The 22,832-nt window shown below is 41.0% G+C and overlaps 5 protein-coding genes across 6 annotated transcripts; all 5 read right to left on the bottom strand.

Annotated features, from left to right (window-relative positions):
• Positions 1-225: 225 nt before the first annotated feature.
• On the bottom strand, positions 226-7,489 carry LOC108046043. 2 transcript variants are annotated; one of them, XM_017125594.2, is made up of 3 exons: positions 7,131-7,489; positions 5,703-7,067; positions 226-5,638 (listed from the first exon to the last, which is right to left on the bottom strand). In XM_017125594.2, exons 1-3 carry the CDS (start codon positions 7,453-7,455, stop codon positions 471-473), a joined length of 6,858 nt encoding a protein of 2,285 aa, XP_016981083.2. In that variant the 5' UTR covers positions 7,456-7,489; the 3' UTR covers positions 226-470. The 2 variants fall into 2 exon arrangements, with proteins under 2 accessions (XP_016981083.2, XP_016981084.2); XM_017125595.2 differs by lacking the exon at positions 226-5,638 and having other exon boundaries at positions 5,646-7,067.
• Positions 7,490-7,705: 216 nt separating this feature from the next.
• On the bottom strand, positions 7,706-10,072 carry LOC108046034 (uncharacterized protein CG42266). Its single transcript, XM_017125583.2, has 8 exons — positions 9,547-10,072; positions 9,373-9,492; positions 9,230-9,307; positions 9,115-9,132; positions 9,024-9,050; positions 8,925-8,957; positions 8,468-8,861; positions 7,706-8,409 (listed from the first exon to the last, which is right to left on the bottom strand). The coding sequence occupies exons 1-8, from the start codon at positions 9,951-9,953 to the stop codon at positions 7,945-7,947; spliced, it is 1,542 nt and encodes a 513-aa protein (XP_016981072.2). The 5' UTR covers positions 9,954-10,072; the 3' UTR covers positions 7,706-7,944.
• On the bottom strand, positions 9,958-12,056 carry LOC108046033. The gene is made up of 2 exons (XM_017125581.2): positions 10,222-12,056; positions 9,958-10,025 (listed from the first exon to the last, which is right to left on the bottom strand). Exons 1-2 carry the CDS (start codon positions 11,926-11,928, stop codon positions 10,008-10,010), a joined length of 1,725 nt encoding a protein of 574 aa, XP_016981070.2. The 5' UTR covers positions 11,929-12,056; the 3' UTR covers positions 9,958-10,007.
• A 79-nt stretch (positions 12,057-12,135) lies between these two features.
• LOC108046035 lies at positions 12,136-22,797 on the bottom strand. Its single transcript, XM_017125584.2, has 3 exons — positions 22,124-22,797; positions 12,479-12,934; positions 12,136-12,418 (listed from the first exon to the last, which is right to left on the bottom strand). The coding sequence occupies exons 1-3, from the start codon at positions 22,221-22,223 to the stop codon at positions 12,279-12,281; spliced, it is 696 nt and encodes a 231-aa protein (XP_016981073.1). The 5' UTR covers positions 22,224-22,797; the 3' UTR covers positions 12,136-12,278.
• LOC108046032 (protein chiffon) lies at positions 13,209-20,267 on the bottom strand. Its single transcript, XM_044460495.1, has 2 exons — positions 19,975-20,267; positions 13,209-19,337 (listed from the first exon to the last, which is right to left on the bottom strand). Exon 2 carries the CDS (start codon positions 19,316-19,318, stop codon positions 14,231-14,233), a length of 5,088 nt encoding a protein of 1,695 aa, XP_044316430.1. The 5' UTR covers positions 19,319-19,337; positions 19,975-20,267; the 3' UTR covers positions 13,209-14,230.
• Positions 22,798-22,832: the final 35 nt, after the last annotated feature.

Below are 22,832 nucleotides of genomic sequence, written 5' to 3'. Positions count from 1 at the left end.
GTTTCGATCAATTTAGGCTGCAGCATCCAAAAATGCTCATCGAATATGTACCCCTTAAGATCAGCGAAGGAGCTTACCGCCGAGGTGAGGGGTTTAATGGATAATATAATATATCAACATACTTTATATGGACACCAAATGGGCTGTATTACAAATAAACAAACTTATTTCTTCATATTTCTATTTTGAATTAGGATAAGTAATAAAAATAATAAACAGAAAATATTTAAAAGAAAACCGGTTTTTATTCTTTATCTAGAATTTAATTTTTTTAACTGGAATAAGTTTGATGGTCAGCAATCTTACTAGAATTAATTGGGTTTTAAAACAGTTATTCGATTATGATATTTTGAATCCTTGGCATTGATTTAACTGTACGTTTTCCACTCGTTTGAATTGCCTACTTTGGGTACTTATGATTGGGAGCTTTCCAAAAATGTTGGTATTTTTGTTGAAACTCCCAATCATAGTTACCGCACAATTTTGTAGAATCCATTGGCACTGGCACATGGACAGTATGTGGTCTCCTGATCCCCGAACTTTTGGCGGCAGGATATTGTTGAAGTTGCACGCGATGATTCATACCAATCTGAAGTATCTTGCGCAGGTTGTTGTGGATTATTATGGCAATATACTTTTTTCGCAACCTCGGCACAGCTGCTACTTTCTTTTTGGAAACGGAAACTGGAGTCATATAGGACCTTAACCTCGCCGTCCTCGATATCTTCGGGAGCACATGGACAGCGAAAAGGCATTTCAGATTTAAGCATGGGTATCTCTTGATCTTTTGGTTGGGCATATTTACTACAAGTACATGTTATATTCGAGGGAACTTTCTCAACTTTTCGACTAGACTCCTTGGCAGTCTGATGTTTCTTGCACCAACTGAAAAATCCGCTACGCTTCGAGGATTTCTTATTTCTTTCTTCTATTTTGATTTTTGCATTATTTTCCTTGTCCTTTTTTTTCCTGTATTGGACCCCTGGACCTGATGGCTTTTCAATAATTCCATATTCTGATTTTTTATTCATTTCAGGTTTATTTTCTTGAGGAGGCTTTTCTTTTTTTTTAAAACAAAGAAATCCACTAGATTTTGATGAAGGTGTTTCCTTATTTGGTTTGGGCTTTTCTTGTTGATTTTTTCCCTTTTGCTTAAAACTTAGAAATCCACTAGATTTTGAATGGGATTTCTCGATTGGTTTGTTCTTTTCTGGGATTTTTTGGTCTTTTTGCTTAAAACATGCAAATCCACTTGATTTTGATGGAGTTTTCTCGTTTGGCTTCGACTTTTCTTGGGAATATTTTTCCGTTTGCTTAAGACAGCTAAATCCACTCGATTTATTATTTCCCATAGGGCTGGGTTCCTTCTCCCGAGAAGGTGACTCAAAATTTGTCTTTGATTTGCTTTCATTTTTCGGTGATTTTTCACAAGTAATAAATGAAATTTTGGATTTGTTTATTTTTTGATCTTTGTACTCTATCAATTCTTCACTTTCACAATAACACGGACTGGGCTTTTCTTGAGGAGCTTTTTTATCTCTAGAGCTGGACGAGTGGTTTTTTAATGGGATTTCATCTTCGATATGACCAATAAAAGGGCAACCTTCAGAACATTTCCGTCGTATATTTTTTTCTGCTTTGAATTTTTGAAAATTTTTCAAAATATGCTTGTCGTAGCTATTCAAAATGGGGTTTATTACAAGTGGATTAGGCCTATTTTTAACAAAAATAGGTGCTTGCTTACCAGGGCTAATGCATACCATTATGTTTTCTACCGATCCGGTGTTTCTTTTTACTTTAGTTTTACAGGGTCTACAATATTTCTTGATTGCCTGACGATCGCTTTCAAGAGGGACATATCTCTTACATTTATTGCAGGCCTTTGCTACGATCTTACCGTCTGCATATTCATCTGATCTTCCACTGTTTTGACGACTTGTATTTCTTTGTTTTATTTTAAATCGACGAAGATCGGTGAAGAGAACTCTTTGACGATTGGGGCAATCTACAGAGCATAAATACGGTTCATCTAGATCCATTGATTTTTGTTCCATTTTTGTTGAATTTTTTTCAGAGCACACCCTATTATGGCCATAGGCTGCATTCCCATTTTCATTTGTTTCACCAGGGCAATCTGGAATTCCATGAACTTGTTTTTCATATCCATTTTTTCTATAATACTTGTTTTGATCCACAGTATTTAATCTATCTGGGCATTTTTGATTAACGCAGGCCTTAAATTCATTATCTTCTTGTTTTACACGATTACTTCTATCGGTGATAGAAAGATAACGTTGGCAATTACAACAATCATCAGGACACGAGTCTGAATCTTCCTCAGACTGAATGTCCTTGTATTCAACATTCCGTTCTAGACAGTTGGGATCATAAGAAATATCACTTGGAATTTTTCCCTGAGCGATTGGTTTGCTTTCCTTGTACGATGACTTTCTTTCAGAACGGACTCTATGCGAGGTTACATTCATATATCCAGTTTCGTTCCGTGCAATATATATACTTTTTTTATCAGGACATTTTGGATTTTCACACAATTGTTTATCGTATTTTCTTTTAGGTCCGGCTCTATAAGAGTTGTCGGCATAAGTTGGATATTTATTTTGATCCCTAATCACACGGTTTTGGTTGATGCAGTTTGGGTTCTCACAAACTTTGATATCAGGTTCTTCATACCTTTCAGTTTTGTACTTTTTTCTTTTTTCGAGCCATTGCGAATTTTTTCCTAAATTATCTTTACTGGAAACTCTATTTAATCCATCTGGGCATTTGCAATTATCGACAATTTCCAAAGCTAATTGCTTATAACGACTTTTGAGATAGTTAAAGGAGCCTTGATTGAGACATTCTTGCGGGCATATATCTAAAACATCTTCGTCCCCTACTTTTGGTTGCCTTTCATTATATCTATATGTTTTTTTTTTGTCTGAAAAAATTCCATTTTCAAATTGAGAATTGTTGCACAAATTGTCTTTTTTGGGAGCCCCATGTAATCTATTATTTGTAACTCGATCTGAATTCCGGCTTCTTCGGGAAGTAGAAACTTTAGTAATTCGGGGACTTTCTTTCCTTTTATCATCTTGATTTGACATCTTTGGTATTGTAGGACAGTTTGGTGAGCACTCTTCTGTTGAGTAAGACCGTTTTATATAGCTGGAGCTATTAAAGCATTGTTGAGCATCTGAATAATTGGAGTCTTCTTCGGATCCAAGTTCACAAATAACTTGTCTTTCAGGAGATTCATGCAGTTCTTCTTGATAAAGTGGTTCTTCCTGATGGTAATGAGTGAAAGTCCTGTAAACTAATTCGTTTTCTGGACGGTTTGAATTCTCCCACTTAGAGCTCCTAAGTTCTTGACAAGTTTGTCCCCTCTCAGATCTTGAAACATTTTTAAATGAATTGTTTTCTGGGCAATAGGGATTTTCACAAAAGTCTTTATAGTTATCAGCCGTGCCACCCTTTTGAAAAGGAACTTGCCGCTGCTTTTGTTCAAAAAAGCATTCTGGATCGCACTCTGTTATGGCATTTTTCTTTCGCAAAACTTGAGTCCTGTTCAAAATGGGGTAAATTGAATTATCCCATGACTTTAAATATAGTATAGTTTCTGGGATAGGGTAATTTTCGCATACTTTTACCGGATCCTCATAATTTCTTCCTGACATTTCTATACAGGATTTGTCGCAGTCCTGGAAAGTAACTCCCCCGCGACTGTTTGGTGCGACATCTGCCCTAAATCTACTTTGATACGGACAATACTCGGGACCATTGCATACTTTTTCTTTCTCCTTTTGCTCATAACCACATGCACACTCAGGATTGATCCTGGGCGAATCATTTCCCGTTGGATAGGATGGAGCTTTGTTTGAAATAGAGTTGGTCTGATTAGCCCACGAACTGAACTGTTTTAAATTTTCCGGGTAAGCAAAATTTGTGCATATTTGTAAAGGTCCTTGATTTGTTGTTCCCTTATTGGGCACGTCATTGGGGCTAGAGCTTTCTTTGCAGATTTTTTCGCAGTCTTGAAAGGTAACAACCCCTCGATTTATTAAGCCATCGTCTACTTTATAAAGACTTCGATATGGACAGCATTCTGGACCTTTGCACATTTTCTTTGAATTCTGGCTTGTAGAATTTGTTGTGTCTCTTGAACCCTGGTTGTATGCTGAATCCGTCATTGGTGTTCTAGCGAAAGCACTCTCTTGGAAACCATCCATTTGAGGATTGTTTCTAATGCATTGAGGAGTTGTGTATGTTTGATTAAAGGATTGACTTAATATTTGATTGTTATAATCCTCTTTTGAGTAATTGCTTTGTTCATGGGGTTCATTTATATATTTAATGGGTTCGTTCAAGGTTTCCTGATTTCGATAACTATTTTCAGTACTTCTAGTTATTCTTTCATTTTTAAAAGGCACCTCAACAGGAGCTGGATTGGATCCATTTTTTAAAGGATCATTTTCGGGCAGGGCTGTCCTTTGAATTGTGTTGTTTTGATGAATATTTTCTCCAACGTTTTTTGGACTTGCTGAATTTTTATAAAAAGGAGAATTCGGTAAATTTGTATTTGAATTACTTCGATATATGTTCGATGGGTTTTCAACATTGGCGGGACCTGCTGTTCCATAAGCATTAGTTTGATATATATTCGTTGGTGCTCCAACATTGGCAGGAACAGTTTTATTGTGTAGGTAGGGATGATTTTGAAAAGTATCTAAAGGCTGATCGTGGTCTGAAAGAGAATTACCTTGCTTGTAAGGGATATTTTGGGTACCGACTTGATTAACATATTGATTTGGAATCTTGTTGTGTTGAGCATGTCCTTTGCTGCTTTTTGGTTTCGTACTTTTAACTGTTTTTTTTTTATTCGAGCCTTTACATCCCTTTTTTATATTTATTTGTTTTTCCAGTCCTGCCAAAGTTTTTTGCAAAATGTCTAATATTTCCCTCACGTTACATTTGCCACTATTGGGCATTCCTCCGATTACCTTTTGATTCTTATCAACTGTAGGATTGCATTCACAATTTTCGCACACCCGTTTTTTTGTTTTTTCAGAAATGACAGGCTTTTTTAAAGATCTTTTCCGAGTACTACATCGACTGCAGCAACGACAGCAAGATCGACTACTTCTTCGTTTCCGAGTAGGGTTTGCCTTTTTAGTTTTTGGAACAAATTCTGGGAGCGATTTAAGTTCTACCGAGTTAGATTGTACTAATTGGTATTGCCCTATGTCTGAATCAATTATTAGTGAGTTGGATTGTACTAGTTTCAATACTTTACTTTGTTCTTGAACCTCCATATCTTGATTTTGTTTGGACATTAATTTTGTTTTATCTGTTTTAGCTTGCTTGAAATTATCTTGATTTGGTTTTACTGAATTTTTTAGCCCTTGATTCGATTCTTCAACCTGGTTGGCTTTATTTGAAGGCATTCCCTGAGAGTTGTCGGAGCTTGCATATATTCTTTTTGATATTAATAATTCAGATGTCTGCGTAATGGCCTCAGTGCGCATGACACCACCACTATTTATTTCTTGTCTGGTTCTCATTTGCAAGAATCCTGGAGATGATTCCTCAGTATTAAAACTTTGAGTACCTCTTTTAGGTGGTCGCTTTGAGGCTTTAGCTGTGATAAAAGTAAATAAGTTATAATAGCCCTTGATTAAGTTATGTCGTAAGCGTAACAATACCTTGTCTTAATTCCCGATTTAAAAAAGATTTGGACTTGGAGGATGCATTAACCATCTGATTGTTATTGGTTTGACCTTCACGTTTTGTTTCTTGACTATCTGAATCATCAGAATAGTATATTATGCTTTTAACGGAAGGACCTGATTTAGTTGAATATTCGTTCGTTTGATAAACATTACTTTGATAAGCATTTTGTGCTCTAAATTCATCATGGCTAAAATTATCTTCACTAGCTTCATAAGCAAATTGTTCAGAAGTTGATAAGCTAACTTGCGAAGATTCCGATTGCATTGAATATCCATTTAAAGAATTAAATGAATTATCAACACTACTTTTCTTTGACATTGTTTCTTGTGCTCTGGCATTTTCAACTAAGTTATCTCTCCTCCGTGGATTCGTGCAAAAACAATTTGAGTATTTTCTCTGAAATTTCTGATCATTATCATGAAAGTTTGGATTATTCATGCGTCTGTTTTCGGATCCGATTCTTGGTATACTCTGTTGAAGTTCACCATGTCTTATAGATTTAATATCTTTGACTCCACCACTTCTAGCTTGGTTTTCCTTTGTTCGTGCATTTGTACAATAACATTTGGCTATCTTTCTTTGAATTTCCCAATCTTGATCTTTATACATACGTTCGCTTTCTTGACTACCTCTGGCCATAGATTGTTGGATTTCCGTTTTGCTAGGCATGTTATGGCTCCACTTCATATCAACATTTGATGCAGGTTTGCTTATCTCCTCTATTTTATTTAGATAAGCAGATGGACCTTGCAGATTCGGATGGTATTCCGCTTCTGTTTCGATATCCGTTTCCGAAGGACTGTAACCTCCAAAATTTTTATAGGATTTGCCGGGGCAAGTTTTCGCACACTTGAAAGACACCTTAGAGTTGCCGCTGATTTTAGATGGTGATATGCAAATCTTTCGCTCTTGACTGAATTCCTCGCCGCTGTACACCCTCTGCTTTAATCTCTGGAACTGCACACTTACTTCACTGCTTTTGCTTAAGCTTCTTTTTTTCCCGCTTTCTCTGATTGTCTGGGTCTGGGCCTGAGCCACAGAAACTGTTTTGGTTTTCCTACCCCTTCGTCGTGATTTCTTATTGATAGTGCATTGGCACGAATTATCCGACTTGAGGGGCATACTAAGCTGGTGATCATAGGGTGTTCGATTTAGAATCGAACAATTGATGATCTCCTCCAGAGATCCTTGAGAATTATCTTGAAGTTCCTCTTTGGCTCTACTCACATTCAGCTGCCAAGTAGATGGATAAGTAGAGGAACTATGTCGAGATCTTGTGCTGCCCCTAGAACGTTCATTGATTTTAAGATTGTGACCACTGATGGTTGGGTCAGCGTCTAGAAAGAAAGAAGTAGAAATGGGTATTCATCTCAGTTAATATTCTGCATTCCCTCACGCACCACTTGGCTTCAGTTTTCTCCAGGAAAGTGAGTCTTTCCTCTGAAGCACACATCCTGATAGTTTCCCTGCCGCCTTCCGCTCTTGCAAAATCCTAAAAGGATTAGCTGCCAAAAACCTGTGCACTTTCTTTACCGCTCTCGACGACGATCTCTCCCTAATTTGATTAAGCAGTTGAGGTTCTCTGGTCAGAGAAGGAGGTACCACGATGCCACCCTTGTTCGGGACCAATTCAGTGGCAGCCTGGCACCTGCCAACGCTTTTGCTCAAAGCTCGTCGCAGGAGGATTTGCTGGGCGGTGCGCCGTCTTCTGGTAAGGTCAGTCATCTCAAAGGAGCGGAAATCAGGAAAGGCAGCTCAGAGGTTAAGTTACATTGCTGGTCAAATTTGACAGTTAAAAATATGTTACTATTCACTTTATTTTTGGGTTTCCGAAAAACATGAACTCATAGACTTTCACACATGTTTGGAAACGCACCCAAAATAAGTATCTGTGCATCTTCTAGAATTCTGAGATGTTTAGCAATAGCCCATTTATCACACACGTTCCTTAAATGTTAAAATATATTACAAATTATTTATATCAACCATTAGAAGATCTTTTTGCTTTAATTTAATTTATTTTTCTGTATAGAATGATCTCATTATAGTCCCCTTAAAAAAAATTGTTTTGTTTCATATGAGATCCTCAAAAATTGTCAGAGAACGTCAGAAAACTAATTTTAAGAAGTTTTCTGGCATAAGCTGACAAAATAATGAGGATTTGAATATCTTAAATATGTCGGAGAGATAAGATGTTATAGTAGAAATCCGTTTCTAACACCTACAACACCCTCCACATCCATAGTCACAGGTGTAGCAGCTCTTTGCAAGAGGTGCACAGCAGCAAGGATTATAGCAAGGATTGCAATAAGGACTGCGGCCGTATTCTAAACATCTGGGTTTCGGATTGAGAACAAACGGAGGATTTGCAAAGCGATCGTAGTAGACTTTAGGAGCCCATTTCTTGCGTCGTTTGCGGCGTTTCTTCTTCAAATAGCAAATACAATCGGCATTGGGTATGAGATCCCGCAGAGTACGCTCCAAATTGGTAAGATCACACTCGCAGCCAAAGTCATCCTGGAACATTTGGCCGGGAACACAGGTGCATTTGCCCTGTGGATTGCAGATACACTCAGCCTCCTCGTCATCAAACTCCTCTTCGTCAGCATCCGGAGATTCCTGAGCACATCTGCAACAGCGACAGGTGTTCGTTTCTCCTGTTGATATGCAAATGGGTACCTGTTCTCGGGATAAGCCTCGATTAAATAAGGTTAACTAACAATATTTTATCCCTGACCTGTATGCATTTGTAGGCCTTGTTTTTGGCATCGGTAACAATGACTTCCTGCATCTCCTCCGGGCTTTCCATTTCCAAAAAGTTTTCCATTGTGTTATGTGGTGTTCCCATTTCTTCATCTCTTTCGTTTTCTGGTTCATTTCTGGGAGGTCTCATTGAATCGGATCCCTTACAATGACATGAGTGGCCCTTTCCGTTTCCACTTCCTACGAGACGATTTTTGTTTGCTTTATTACCGAATGTTTGAAGGAAATCGTCGTTGGGATAATCAGTATCCATCTTATTTGGCGGACTTCCCGGTTGAGACTTCTCCACATTGGGGCACCGACAATCGCGTCGCGCTTCTGGATGGCGATAAATACGTGGTTGGTCGGCGTAGACATTGTTGGAGTATCTAAAATTAGGTTTGGTTCAAGATTTAATCAAAATATTTTAGCATAGCAGAGAAACGCATTACCTTCTTGGCTGTCTCCTCCAGTCATCGTAGTATCTACATATGGCATACAAAAATAAATTATAGTTGTTTTTATTAAGAATATTAAATACGCTACTCTACCCAAATCGATTATTCCGGTAGTCGTCGCTGTAAATAATGAGGACTTAATTAATACTTGTGGACAAATCTAATATATAGATCTTATACACACCTGAATCGCCGGTTGTCACTGTGGGGAAAAAGAGTTCAAAATTGTATTTAAATATTTTTAAGCAGACATTTAAAAACATTATAATATCCTCAAAAATATTAATCTGATGACTCACCAGCGAAAATGCTCTTGGCCGTAGTTTGGTCTTGGTCTTGGTCTGGTTGAAGGTCCTGACGGAGGTGGTGGATAATAGCTAGAAATATTAAGAAATAAACTTCATAATCCAGAATATTAAGTTTGAAATTATTTTAATCTTACTTTGGTGGACATCGGCCCTGACCTGGAAAACCCCTAGGTACCGGTCCTTGACCGTGATATCCCCGGCCTGCTCCTGCGCCCGGATACCCTCTGTCTGGAAACGGTGGTGGATCGTTCTTGCTAAAAATTATTTATTTCTCAATTGACCAAAAATTAGAGATACTCATTACTTACTTGACCACAATCAGCAGAATAGTAGGTTGAGCTGGAGCCTGAGTTGGAACCCGCATTGGCGTATTGTCTCCGAATCGTTCAGTACTATTGGCCCCTCTGAGATTTGGAGTATATCCCTCATGGATAATTTCCCGAACAGGAGAGCCAGGGGCAGTTGCGTCATAACGATTTGGAGTATAATCTTTGTTCTGCTTATCATCGCCATCTCGAGTGGGGTACTCGCTATCCACCGACAGAACTGTACGGGTGGACATTCGACGACTTGCAGTACCATCTTTATTGCCGTCCTGTTCAGCCATTACTCCCAGGGGCTCTGGCCAGGGAAGGATATCCGAGTGGCGAAGTACACAGTTTTTGCAGCGACAGATGATCTTCTCCGGCTCTGGCGCAGGCTCGTCACAAAACATAATATAATCTAGTTGTCATCACCCCAATGTCTTAATCCGAGACCCCGCCCTTTGCTATGTATGTGAGAAAGCCTAAAAGTGTAGAAAAATAATTTCAAATTTTAAATTTGATTAGGCAATACAAGATTGCTTTAAGGCAATTTGTCTTAAGTCATTTGTTGTTGTTCGTTCAGTTTGAACGCCTAACGGAGCGTTTCTGATTATTCCTGGTTCTAGGCTTTAAAAGCTCCTGATTTTTTACAGATTCATTGGGAGCGTGGATTTTTACCTTGGGAACTGTGGTAAAGGACTCTTTTCCCATCGGATCGGTCCCAATGGTTCTAATTTCTGGCTGAGCTTGTACACCTTCCGTGTGTTGCATTTTTTCAAACTTTACTTTATTTCCCTTTTGGCTCCCATTTATAAGCCTGTCTCGCTGTTTTAAAGAGGACTTCTTGCAAATCCTTTCAATTTTCATTGGTTCTCGGGTATTTTGCGTATTTAGTTCCGTGGTGCTAAGTGCCTCATCGGTAGTGGCTATTACGTTAATGAAACTATTTTCACTGATGCTCTCCATATCAGTTTGAAGTGTTTGATATTCAGTGGTCATTTCGCTTTGCTTATTCATTTGCTTGAAGTAGTCCTGCTCCACTTCTAACTGAGCTAATTTATCGCTAGCGCTTTGATACCAGTCATCCCCATCCATATGCTCCTCCTCCTCCTCCTCTTCTATATAGGAGTATGTCAAATTCCCACCTTCGTGACGATAATCGCAGCTGGAGCTATAACTAGATGTTTGAGGAGAGCCAAGCAGGTAAACGGGTTCACCCCTCGGATGATAAATCTTTTCGGAATCGTTCAGTTCGTCCTCTGATATAATACTTGGTGGTGGAGCCTTGATACACGGGGGCGGAAACACATCAGTTCGTATACGTGAAAATGGAAACGCTAAAGCCTCTGGAGGAGTTTTCTGCATAGCAGGATAGTTATCCTGACCTCTGACCGATTCGCAACATTCCCTACAACATTCCATAGAACACCACATGGTTGTGCCAGCATCCTTCATGTTTTGACTGGGGGATTCCATGGAAACTGAGAACTTCCTGCTTCTCTCTGGCGAATTTGAGGCCTCTAAGATCTTTGGCGATATTTCCAAATCATTAGTACTGCTTCCCTGATTTTGCAGATGTATATAGGCAGCGGGTTTAGATGGACGTTTACGTTTTCTCTCCTTTAACCAAGGCAAGCGTTGAAGATGGGACTTTTTTTGGAAACAGGAATCACATGGTGGATAATAATCACAAGATGGATAGGGAGGCATAGATTGTAGAATTAGCGGTTGCACAGGTAGCTGAAAGACCTGGACAGGTGGCGCTCTTCCTCTCCACGGGTTTATTTGATTTAGAGCAGAGGGCAATTCCTGTTGCTTGGACTGATTGTCTAAATAGTTGTTTAACCTGTCAATAGTTCCACAAATTATATCGGTTAGTACTGTGAGCTGGCATCCCTGGGCATTTGGATTCTGGTCTTCATGGTTTTCACTGGAATTTTGCCTTTCCTGATCATGCCCCAACAGATTGACCTTTTCCGCTTGCAAATGACTATCCAACCCCATCAAAATATCTTTAAGGTCATGAACAGTATTGTTCGTTTCTTTCGGCGGAAGAAATCCAGCCGAATCATATTCATATTGATCTCCCGCAATTAAGCGGTTAGACGAATCAAATAAACTCCCATAACTGTTGGGCAATTCATTAGGGCAGAAATCAAAGCCCCATTGATGTCCCAGTTGCATTGGGTCATAAATCGGAGGATAGGTCATAAAGTATGGATTAAGTAGTTCCCTTCTTCGTCTTCTTCGAGATCTAAGAGGCCCGGAGCCATTCGCTTCGATATTAACGCACACTCGACGAGTCCTTCGCATCGTGGTAGTCCCTGTTCGAATAGGAACAAGGGGTTCCAGTCTTAACTGGGATCTACGACGCCGCTCCAACATTTTCAAAAGTCTTTCAAAATGGCTATCTCGGCAAAAATTTTAACTTGTCCAAGCCAAGGTGAATATTTACAATTTTTAAATACAATTTTGACAGGTAACCTAAAAACTGAGGGTAATTTCGTTGATAGATTAAAAAAAAGAGTAAGATTAATGCTTAGTTTTGAAGCAGTTAATGCTTTTCAAAAATTTCTCATAAAAATTATTGGGTAAAGAACCAAATTAGAATTTCTATTTTATTCGACTTTTGAAGTTTTTTAATAATGATTTATAAATGTGAATAATGACTGCAAACAGCGGAATCGGTCGAAGTACGGGATTGAGTAAGTAATAGCTGCATCGGTAATATATCTTTACTTCTTTAGATCCATTAGCTTGTGGCGCATGTGTGCATTTTCGCCGGGGATTTGGCTGCGGAAATGGGCCCATTCCTTCTGGTAGTACTGAAACAATGCCACTGGATCGCAATGTCTGGATTTGCCACGGCGGCGAACTGATAACGAGAAGAAAGCTGTCATAATAACTATATAAATGATTTTATGCGACTTATTACCGGCACTGCGCGGATGCGATTTGCTGCGACGACGGCGCTGAATCGGACGGTCATTACCTTCCGATTCGCCACTGGACACTGGGGGTTCCTTTTCCTGGCGAGTCTTACTGCGACTGCGTCTTTTTCCGTTAGACTGAGATTGTTCGGGAAGTAAAGCCTTAGTCGCCGGCGGAGGCACGGATGCCTCCAACAGAAGTTTCTCTTTGAAAAGGCGAGCTAAGTCCGCAAAACCAGCACCGCCACCTGAACGCTGCTGCTGGTCGTCATCCTGGTCAGTCTTGGACTCATTCTCCTTGGCAGATGAACATGGACATAAAGGGGCGGCGTTCTCCTTATCCTTTTCTCCACTTAATTTGGCACGCGAGCTGACGGTGCCGCGTTTATGCAGGCCCCTGAAATTTCCCTCCTTTGCGTTCTCCGCCAGACGTTCCTCATATTTGATAAGCTTCCGCAAGTCTAAATTGGAATGGGAATGGGAATCGGATCAAAGAAGAGGCCATTAGCAGGGAAATGGGGATGGTGGTTGGTCATTGGCATGTGATTGGTGCAGAATGTATGTTTCCGGATAAGAATTGCATAATCTAAATTTGGTATGACTTTCATCTTGAGGAATATATAAAATCGACTAGCTGAAATGGTAGTATTGAAATATTGCCACCCGATCTAGTTTTTGCTTCAAAACTAAAAATCGATAATGGATCAGTAAAATTACTTGATTGATAAGTACGTATTTAACTTCCGTTCAATATTTATTTAAGCATTATTTACAGATACTAAATTTAACTTCGAAAATATTTTAAAATCATTCATCCTTTAAAAGAACAAATTAAAGTTCCCATCAACATTTTTTGACGACTAAGTACAAAAAAAGTACAGGGAACTCATCATTAAAATAAAATGAAAATACAACTATCCAAATCCACTAAAATGCATCTATCAATTTAGTAACCTTCATTATTTCATCCCTTTCGATATGCGTTCAATAAAATAAAACTGTGATGTTTAATTGAATATTTAATTTAATTTACTCTTTGTTTTAATATTTTTTTACATTTGCTTTTGGTTTTTTGTTTAAATTTAATTTATCTCCGTTACATAGTTTACTTTTTTCTTTCTTTACTTTGCTTGAGCGTTGACTTGATAATAGTACATGGCTAAGAAAATGAAAACAGTTTAATAGGTGATTTCCACAGTTAAAAACAAAAACGATAAATGGAATCTTGACTACTTAAAAGCTATATTGAAAATGAGAGATTTTGGAATAGTCCGAAATTTTTGATGAGGAGTTTTTGAGGGTAAGGGAATTTGAGCTAAACTAAGATTAAAGTAAGACTTATGTACGTATTTTCGTGTGTGGTTTGTGTGCGAGTTTAAATTATGCTACATTTAGTTGATGGATGTGTTTGGATCTTCCTAATTTCCAAACCGATTAAATTTGTCGGAATAAATTTTTGATCAAATGGAAGGAATCCTTCGAAAACAATTTTATACATTTTGCTTTGAACAATTTTGGCAGTTTCAAACGAACAAATAGTTATTCATTCAATGCGTATTTCGCCAAATTTAATCGGTAAATAAATTTAAAAAGATGACCGAATCGCTTTTTGTGGTTTTGGAGGGATTTGTGGCCTAAAAATACCTAAAAACTGAAACTTATTACTCATCGTCGCTGTACACACTAAAAGCTAAACGTGATTGATGCTGAATGATGCACATCTTGATCTGGATGATGATAATGATGACAATAGGTGCTCAGCGGCGGTATCGAAAGCGTCGGAATGGCGCCCTCAGCCGCCGGCAGGTGACACGCACCTCCTTCTTCAGGAACTGCGAGATGGCCAGAGATTTCACGGCAGCCGTGGCCGCCTCGGCGGCGCAACTGCTCGCCGCTTTGCCATTATTGGGTGGCGCATACTTGGAGATGTCGAACTTGCGCTTCGGCGTCGTCTGGTGTGTGCAATGATCATGGGAATCGCCCGCCTGGGTATTACTCAGATCCAGATCGGTATCCAGTCCATCAGAGGAAACGGTGAAGATGTCCGAATTATCACCCAGTTTTTCACTGGGCGAAATGCAGCTGCCAAGGCTACCGTTTAGCTGGGGAGTCCTCCTCTGCTGCTGTTGGACCTGCCCGGAACTTGGTGTGGAGGTTGCCTGCAGTCTCTGGCCATTGTGCAAAGTAAGCAGAAGTTTCTTGCCCGGCGTAGAGTGCTCTTCAGATGGCGTGGTGACGGATATGGAGGGTATTCGTGATCGTTTTTCCGGCGCCTCGTCTTTCTTCTTGCCCATATCCTGCTCTTCGTACGCATCTTCAAAGACATCCTCATCCTCCTCCTCCTCTTCTTCTTCTTCCTCCTCTTCGACATCCGCATCGGTTGCTTCGATCTCAGCCTCATCATCCTGCTGCTGATCCACAGAATCCGCCATAGTTTCATCTTCCTCGGGCAGACTTTCCATTTCATCCGCCTCCTGCTCAACCTGTTCATCAACATCGGTGGCTGGCGGAGTCATCACGGCATCTTCTCGGGAATTCTGTTTATCATCGTCCGGCGATTCATCGCCATCTCCTTTACCCGTATTCCCGCCACCTTCATCATCTTCATCTTCTTTGCTCAGCAGTTTTTCCCTCGTAGCAGATGTAGTCGTGGTTGTTGTAGTGGTCTGCTCCTCCTCAGTTTCCATAGGTTCTTGCTTAATCGGATGAAGCTCGGCAAGACCAATTTTTTGAAAATTAATTCGGTCATCTGGCAGGGATCGACTACCACCCAATCCACCTGCGTTGCGCCTTCTTTGAGCTTTTGGCCAACCCGTGCGATTGGATTTTAGGCTCTTTTTCTTTCTATAATAGCTGGCATATAGATTGAGGTTGTTGATCCGTCGACTGAAGCCCGGTCGGTTTCCTCTGGCCAAATCTTCTTCGTCATCTCCACTCCCTGCGCTCCCCAGGATCAAATCGCACAGGTCGAATTCGCTGGTGAAGCAATCAGTGGGTGGAGGAGTCTGAGGACTATTGGCAAGCCTTTGTTCTCTTATTTCAGTCTCCTTCTCACTTGGCAGTTCGTCATCTTCCAGATCATACTCTTTGCCAGCTAGCTCTAGATATTTATCCAACTGCCAGGCAACGAAACCTGGATTACAATATTGGCCGGCTTGATCCAGAGCTTTAAAAGCACACGGTTCCATTTCGTATTCAAGCAGACCCTTCTTGCTGGGCAATTTGCGAACTCCTCGAAAGACACCCATTCCGGAAGCTTGCTGAGGATTGGGACGCACTGTACCAGCGACCGATTTGTTTGCCCTTCTACTGCGCTTGCCCAACAGGGCACTCGCAGAGGATTCCCTGGTTGAGAACTGCAAACGTCGTGAGTAAGTCTGACCCAGATTTTGTGCGGCAGGCGTCAGGCGACGACTTCTAGCTGGTGATGAAGTTTCTGGCGGGGGATTTGGGGCTGGTGCTGGCGGGGAATGATCGTATTTGTTCTGACCACGCCTCATCCTCTTGACCGTCTCGCTTATCTCTGTGGCGAATCTAAGTTCCTCGACAGGAGTGGCAGCTTGGGAACGAGTAGTTCGCGGCGATGAAGGTGCTATGGATTCCTGTTTCACAGGGGTTTTCAGCTTTGGGACAACCACAGGGGGAGGTGGCTCTTCCGCTTCAGAGTTCGTTTTGCTTTGAGAGTCTTGACGCTGCCTTATAATGCAACTGACTAAAGCCAGTGTAGAAGCATGTTCTCTCGGAGATTTCCGTGGCGGCAACTCGGCAATCCGCGCCAGTTGTTTATTCCTGCAGGTTATCCCACTCCGCTGGCTGTTGCTGCAACTGGAACTGGAGGTGCTCCTCACTCTCTCTATCAACTGCACTCGGTCTGCCAACGAACCCGACGCAAACTCCCTTTCCAGCAGTTCTGGGGTGCTGGCCTTGCTATCACATTTGGCTATGGCAGTGGCTAGGGAATTCCCCTCTAGCTGCTGAAGTTGTTCTTGTTCCTGCTGATACCGCTGAAGTAGATGCAGCTTCTTGTTCTTGTAGGTTGCGGATGATGATGATTGAGGTTCCTCCTCCTTCTTAACTTCCTTTTTGGGAACTGGCTTTGAATCCTCCTGCTTTAGCTGCTCCTTTTTTTCCTGCTTTCCATCGCTTACCTCGCGGCACATAGCACAACTGTGTGCTGGCAATGTTCTGGCCATGGGTATGGGACCCATTTCATAGGGCAGTTTCCTATAGTTAGTGCTACCGTAGTATGTGTAGTAGTTCTCTTCACCCGCATCCTGTCGCAGGAACACCCGGTTCCAAAGCTCCCCACTTGGAAGCGATTCAAAAGTATACTGCATTTCTTGAAGCCTTTCACTTTTGCTACAATCGAAGAACAAATCCATCACTGGTGGTACCACCTTAAGTTGTTTGACCTTGTTTTTTGAGGGACTCGACGGTTTCTGGCTCTTTCCACGACTTTTTCGTGACGGCGAGGACTTAGTTTCGGCTAACTCCAGCTCTCCGGCACTACGATTTATGGTTAATCTGGAAAGCCGCCTAGCTGCTCTCTGTTCTCGAGTATCTGTAGATTTGCGATTGGTTGCTGTGGCTCTTCGCTGACTGGCTGCTATGTAATCCTCGTCGCTGCCAGACGATAAGCTGCTGACCAACTCCTCGTCTAAATCATCATCCACTAGGTCTTCCAGATCCTCCAACTCTTCCTCTACTTCGATAACTTCCTTCTTTACTTTAATCTTGGGCTTTACTGATTCCCCCATCCGATCCTCCAGTTTATTGGCCATTTTCCGGCTGGTGGTCTGCCTTAGTTGCTGCTGCTGATGACTGCTAGCAGTGGCCGCTGTCACAATGGCCGTGGCTGTGCGACTGCTTTTCCTGGTGGCCACCACTTGCTCCTGCTTTATTTTCATCTTTAGCTGCGGCTGTGACTGCGGTTGAGGCTCTTCTTCTGGCTGGATGGGGGCGCTCGGAAAGCGCTGCTGGTTGCTATTGCTGCTGCTACTCCCGGTGGACAATTGGCGTTGGAGTACCTCCTGAGGTGCTCCTCCTACTTTTCTCCGCCTACCCACCGCCTGAGCTCGCTTACGTATGCTAGACGTGGGTAATCCTGAAGATTCCTTTGCCTCTGCTTCGCTGGTGCTGGTGTCAAGGCTGGCGGAGGATATGCTGTATCTGCCCCTCACATCTGAGGTGGTTTGCCGGTCCACATCTGTGGGCAAATCACTGCTGCTCCTCGTGGTTGTTACTGCTGTTCTAGGGAACATAAAGTTCTCCGCCTCCCCATTGAGCCGTTGCAACTCCGTTTGCCGGATCTTTTGGAACTTAACAATCAAAGATGGAGAGTCCACTTGGCTTGGCGGTCTTCCTCGCCCTCGGGGAGGCGTTGCACATTCTTCCCTTGTTTCCACTACTTTATAAAGCGAAGAAGGTGGCAACATGGCTCTTATTGGCGGTGATAGCCCAGAGTTCTGAGTTTTTCTACGACCCGAATTCGTTGTGGGCGTTGCCGCAGCTGTTGTTGGATGCTCCTGGCGCTGGAGCTCTGAAAGACTACCGGGCAGATTTCCCAAAACCTTTTTACCACCAGTAGAAGGCGTTTGGGGTGAGGCAACTGCTGAAGCTTGAAACTTCTCCGATGAATGTTTTCCCTTGGTTATTCTCTTAGATTTTTCGCGCAATGCAGGCGATGGCCTCTGACGGGGACTCTGCAGCTCCTCATTACTCAACGATTCATCCACATCCATGTCCAGTTCACTCTCTTCGGGCTCCTCTTCCAGGAACCGATTCACATTCGCTGAACTACGAATTAGTGTATCTAGAGCCAGAAAATTCTCCGAATTCTTGGCAAACAGTTCGTGATCCTTGCTCTGCAAATGGATATTCAGGATATCGTACTCCAATTTGCAGATCTCACACACTCCACCTTGTTTCTCACTCGAATCCTTGGGCTCGCGACAAGTGGATCGCGGACTATTCGGGATTGCTGACTGTTTTTTTAGCTGCTGCAAAGCTGGATGCTGGGGTGGCTTCTCTTCACCTGCTACTGGTTTCTCTTTCTGGGATGTGCGAGATCCCAAAGACTTGCGGGTCATGCTCTGTTCCTTCTCCTTGGTCTTCGACTTCGCTAGTAGTCGAAAGGCGCAGTCTTCGCTGCTTAAATCGATCTTTGGCCAGTCGTCTGGCTGCTTGATGAGATGGTAGTAAGGTCTATAATTACGCTTGACGGATTCAATCTTCACATACTGCTTTTTTAGCTGAATGTGATGGGGGCTAGCTGAGGCTCCTGCTGCTCCGCCTTCCTTCTTACCCTCGAGGTATTGCTTAAGCTCGGTCTGAATGCGCTTAAAGAAGCGTTGGGCGTAATCTGTCTGCCAGACGGTATAGCTTCGCTTTAAGGATGTTGTAGGCGTGCTATTGCTGCTGTTTGCCCCAACCGTGCTCCTTCGCACGCGGCTCAGTATAGCATCCGCTCTCGATTGCCTTTGATTCGGTTTCCTTGCCGAACCATCATCCTGATGATAGTGATTGGTGGGTGTGCTGGGTGTGCCTGGTGTTCCGGGTGTTCCACTGCTAGCTTCTGGCTTATCGGTGATAAAGTGTGTGATACTGTCGCTCAAAAAGAACTCGAGATGACCGCCCAAAGCTTTGATATCGGACTCAATGCGTTTCGCTAGCTGATGATCGCAAATGTCCAGATAGAACTTAAAGTGGCACAGAGGGCGTTTGCTCTTGATGACCTTTACTTTTGGAGGAGTGCCTGTGCCTGCTGCTGCGGAAGTTGCTGCTGTTGTGTGGCTAGTTGTTGTTGCAAGTCTGCTGGCGCTTTGTTTGTCCGACTGCGGTTGCATACCTTCTGGCGCAAATTAGCTGCAGTCAAAGGACCCAGAATTGAGAGAAAAAGAGAGTGGAGAAAACGCCATTAATTACAAGTTATCATAAAAGATTAGCCTACAGTCGAACTTCAAAACCAAATTGGAAATAATTTAATTTTATAAAACTTAAGAGAGGATTTAAGTAACAGATAAACTGATATATGTTTGATATTTATTTGGTGCACTTCGAACATTGTTTAATAACATTGGCACGAAACGAAACTTGATTTAAAATGTGGGTTTCAAGAGATAAATCCAAATTATTTATCACAAAAAGTATTTTTTTTGGCAAACATTATGGGGGCTTTAATGTCTGTGCAATTTTGGGTTGTTTTGATTATTGTAATATTTAAAAATATTTATGCTATTAAAACCTAGATTTAAAAAATAAAATTTTTAGGGATATCAAAGCTTGTTTGTTACTGTGAATTCTTGATTAGTATTTTTGCACTAAGTATATATATATATATTTATTTAAAAAACAATGAAGAATGAAAATAATTTAACGCCATATTATTTTTCCCTCCAATTCTAGTGGGTCGAACTATACCAGTTTAATCTTGTAAAGTTTGATTATCAAATGTTATTTGAGCTAATTGAGGTTCAACTGTAGTTAAAGAACCAGCACCAACCGCATTTAAAACTTATTTGCCACGAAAAAATCAACTAAAAAACAAATAAATCACTGCCTGGAAATCCTACTCCTTGGTCTTCTTCTTGGCGCTCCTTGTGGGCGTCGTGTGTTATGCAATTTTGGATTTGGATACACACAAATCAAATCAATAACTGCATTCGAATGCATTTCGGTATGTATAGCCTAAAAGCCCATCAAATGACGAGTGTGGGTTAATTTATTTTAATTCCAAACTAAAATGGGACCACAGAAACACAACCCAAGCGGGTGGAAGAAGAAGAAGCAGCAGCTGTGCTATGACAGAGGGTTGCCAGGTGGGCCAGGTGTTGCCAAGTCGACGAAAAACTAGTGATGACACATTTGATACATTTAACCAAGTCGCTGCATTGGATTAAAAACCAGTTTTATTTATAATCTCTTTTTGGGAATGGTACAAACAGACCCGATAAAAACGTGCAAGGGATTAAACAAAAAATATTCAGTTGTTTCCGAGTTCATTGTAAACCTCTAATTTGATGGTACAAACAGACCCGATAAAAACGTGCAAGGGATTAAACAAAATAATATACAGTTGTTTCCGAGTACATTGTAAACCACTAATTTTAATCTTGTAGTGTAATCAACATTCTATCTGAAAAAACTGTGAACAATTTTATAGGAATATTTGTTTCCCTACATTTTATTTTTTTGTAAAACCACATATTGACTTTTTGAAAGTATTTGTCCACAAGTAAAAACGCTTTAGTTTTGACATAAATTAGAAAAAAAAATTAAAGACCATAAAGTTTTTTTTTACATTTCGTCATTTACAAATTTTTGTTATTAAAATATAATTTAAATATCTTCGCTCCCTTTGCGCAATTTGTTGTTTATCGCATTCATATTTTTTGTTTTGATTTTTTTACGTCTACCAAAAACAATGCGAATGAGCTGGCAAAGGCATAACGGCCGATGACCGATATTAAACTCAGATTTGCACTTAGTCCGGCAACCTTGCCAGTCCCCCCGCGCACAGCACTCACCCAATCGTAAATAAATTATCTGCCCAACTTCCAATGTATACCGACGGGCGTTAATATAACCTGAAAAACGAGCACATCAGCACGCTGCGCTGGCACTTTTGCTGTCTCCGACTTTTTATTCGCCATTACAGCTCGAAGCGTTGGCGCAAAGTAAAATGCGAGAGAACCTAGTGGCAACCCTCATGCGGCAGCAGCAACAACAACAAAAGAAAATAAGAAAAAGAGGACGAGCACACAAGGCGTAAGCGAAAAATAACACGAAAAAAACGCAAAAGAGAGTAAGGGAGAGGAGACAGGGAAAAAGGTAGGCAACAGACAAACACACACAAAAGAGCATACAGTTGGAGTAAAGGTAATAACGCTGATATTTAAAATAAATATTTTCATATTGGCACAATATTAAAATATGATTTTAAAGTTTTATCTTTGCTATTAATTAACAAAAAATAAAAGTTCATCAACTAATTAAAATGTTGTTTGTTAATACGTTTACAACTCAAAATGATCAAGAATGACTACCTACTATTTTTCCCGCAGCTGTATGTGTATGTTTGTGGAAAAATTTATGTGAAGTTACGGATGAAGCTGACAATGCGGTGGAGGCCAAAATACACAAACACACACACATGTATAAAAGCTAGCCCAGGGCAGCAACAACAACTATGACAACAAGCAAAACTCAAAAACACTGTACAGTGGGCCCCATAAAAGCCATGTGTTTAGCAAATAATATATTCCATAGTACATGCGTTTTGGAAATGTCGTTTTCCGTCGTTGCCGGTCTATACTCGATTGTTTCTAAATTTGTGGTCCGAATGGCTTTTGTTGCTGCTGCAACCACTGTGCCATGTGTATATACATTTGTACGAGTGTGTTATTCACAATTTCCGAGTAATACTCGTTTTTATTTTTTCTGTTTTTCCATTGCACCGTATTTCTGGCTGTGCCGCTGCTCTTTCTCTCGCCTGCGTTTGGCATGAACGTTCGTTGTGGGGGAAAAAATAAATAAAAATTGTGACGAATCGTTTGAAATTCAGCCGAAAAGCCGCAACCAAGAAACATTGAGCATAAAAAACAACAAACCAAAAAAACACACACACAATCACACTTGTACGGATTGCTTACCTTTCAAAAATTCACGGAGTTGCTCGGCTGATATATTCCTATAGCCCAAATCATTTAGATACTGTAGAATGGCCCGTGCATCCAGTGGCAAATGTGACATTTTACTTTTCGCCAAGTAGAGCAATTGTTCTTGATTTTTGTATTGTTAATTTTTTGTTTATATTCCACCCTACACACACACTGACGCGCGCGCACTCTCACACATACAGCGAAATTGCCGTTTCGTTTCTCTTTCTCGTTTGTTTCGTTCGCTTCTTCTTATTCGTGTTCGTCTTCGTGCGCCGACAATCGACCAATTTTCACTGTACTTTTGCTTTGCGTTGGCCTTTTTTATTTCATACTTGCATTTACTTGCGTCAAATTAATTAGTTGCAATGGCTAAATGTACACAACTGCATTGGAACCATCGGTGAAGCGTCTATTTGACTTCGCCCGTCGTCCCTTCGCTAACGCCTTTGTTATTTTTATGCTTTTTAGTTGCTTTTCGCGTTGTGGGCGTCACCAAATCGATTGTGCACACACAGTTCGAGCGTTGGATTGGGCTTTTTCCTATTTTCACATATTTTCTCGTTAGTTTTATAACAATTTTCACCAATTGAAAATAAAGTGTACACGAACTGAGCCACACGCTCGTCAACCAATTTTTCGTCGAGTTATCGATAACACTGGTGGCTACCGATGACTTATATTGCTAAAGGTGTGCGTGAGT

This window comes from Drosophila rhopaloa, unplaced genomic scaffold (assembly GCF_018152115.1).
Source record: "Drosophila rhopaloa isolate 14029-0021.01 unplaced genomic scaffold, ASM1815211v1 contig_2, whole genome shotgun sequence".
Lineage (NCBI taxonomy): Eukaryota > Metazoa > Arthropoda > Insecta > Diptera > Drosophilidae > Drosophila > Drosophila rhopaloa.
The sequence above is the reverse complement of the archived record's forward strand: the minus strand, read 5'-3'. Positions and strand labels throughout refer to the sequence as shown.